This window comes from Perognathus longimembris, chromosome 15, assembly GCF_023159225.1.
Source record: "Perognathus longimembris pacificus isolate PPM17 chromosome 15, ASM2315922v1, whole genome shotgun sequence".
Classification (NCBI taxonomy): domain Eukaryota; kingdom Metazoa; phylum Chordata; class Mammalia; order Rodentia; family Heteromyidae; genus Perognathus; species Perognathus longimembris.
The window spans coordinates 10,007,148-10,008,204 of record NC_063175.1 but is presented as its reverse complement, the minus strand read 5'-3'; the positions used below and the strand labels follow the sequence as shown (position 1 = coordinate 10,008,204).

At 52.1% G+C, this 1,057-nt stretch overlaps 1 protein-coding gene across 1 annotated transcript; it reads left to right on the top strand.

Moving 5' to 3' along the window:
- The first annotated feature begins 209 nt into the window (after positions 1-209).
- Positions 210-816, top strand: LOC125364000 (40S ribosomal protein S17-like). The gene has a single exon (XM_048363369.1). The coding sequence runs from the start codon at positions 364-366 to the stop codon at positions 766-768; it is 405 nt and encodes a 134-aa protein (XP_048219326.1). The 5' UTR covers positions 210-363; the 3' UTR covers positions 769-816.
- The last annotated feature ends 241 nt before the right edge of the window (positions 817-1,057 follow it).

The following is a 1,057-nucleotide window of genomic DNA, read 5'->3' as shown; positions in this document are numbered from 1 at the left end:
TCCCGGGGTGGTGGGCTCGGAGAGCTCCTACAGGCTGTGTGGAGCCTCTGATTGCTTCTGATATGGCCCAGGGCCTGTCCAATGACCTCAACAGCCATGCAGCTTTCTCCTAGACACGCCTTATTAGCCCGGCACAGAGTGCCCCAGATGGCACCTTGTGCGCCCTCTAAGCCTAAGCTGGAACTCTGCTTACCTTTGTCTTCAGCACAGCTTTGCCATTTTACTCTGTCTTTATAACCACGGACTCATCCTTCAAGACAGGACTCATTCTTCAAGACCGTAGGGACAAAGGACCTGATCCACGTATGAAAGTTTGTTCGGTATAAAAAAATATCAGCATCCTCTTCCACCAGGACTGCCAACATGGGCCGCGTTCGCACCAAGACCGTGAAAAAGGCGGCGCGGATCATCATAGAGAAGTACTACGCGTGGCTGGGCAACGACTTCCACACAAATAAGCGCGTGTGCGAAGAGATTGCCATCATCCCTAGCAAGAAGCTGTGCAGCAAGATCGCCGGCTATGTCACCCACCTGAGGAAGCGGATTCAGAGAGGGGTGAGGGGCATCTCCATCAAGCTGCAAGAGGAGGAGAGAGAAAGGAGGGATAACTACGTCCCGGAGGTCTCAGCCCTGGATCAGGAGATCATTGAAGTTCATCCTGACACTAAGGAAATGCTGAAGCTTTTGGACTTCGGCAGCCTCTCTAACCTGCAGGTCACTCAGCCCACTGTGGGGCTGAATTTCAAAACGCCGCGGGGAGCTGTTTAACCTACTGTGCTGAAATATTTTCAATAAACTGGAGCACCAAAAAAAAAATATATATATATATCAGCAGTGGCCCACTGTGGTCATGTGTCTCCTGACACGACTGAAGGACCAGGCTTCCTTGGCCACTCTGACAGCAGCTCATCTTCAGATGGGCTTCATTGCCCCAAGTCGCCTGACTGCCTCTCCACCTGCACGGCTGTGTTTACAGAAAGCACACACCCACCAGCAATGTGTTGTTGAACTAGAGACCCAGCCTCCTCCAGCATCCTTGCTGGACAAAGGCACACAC

Coding starts and splice junctions, on each gene's coding strand:
- LOC125364000 (XM_048363369.1), top strand. CDS start 364: ATGGGCCGCGTTCGCACCAAGACCGTGAAAAAGGCGGCGCGGATCATC.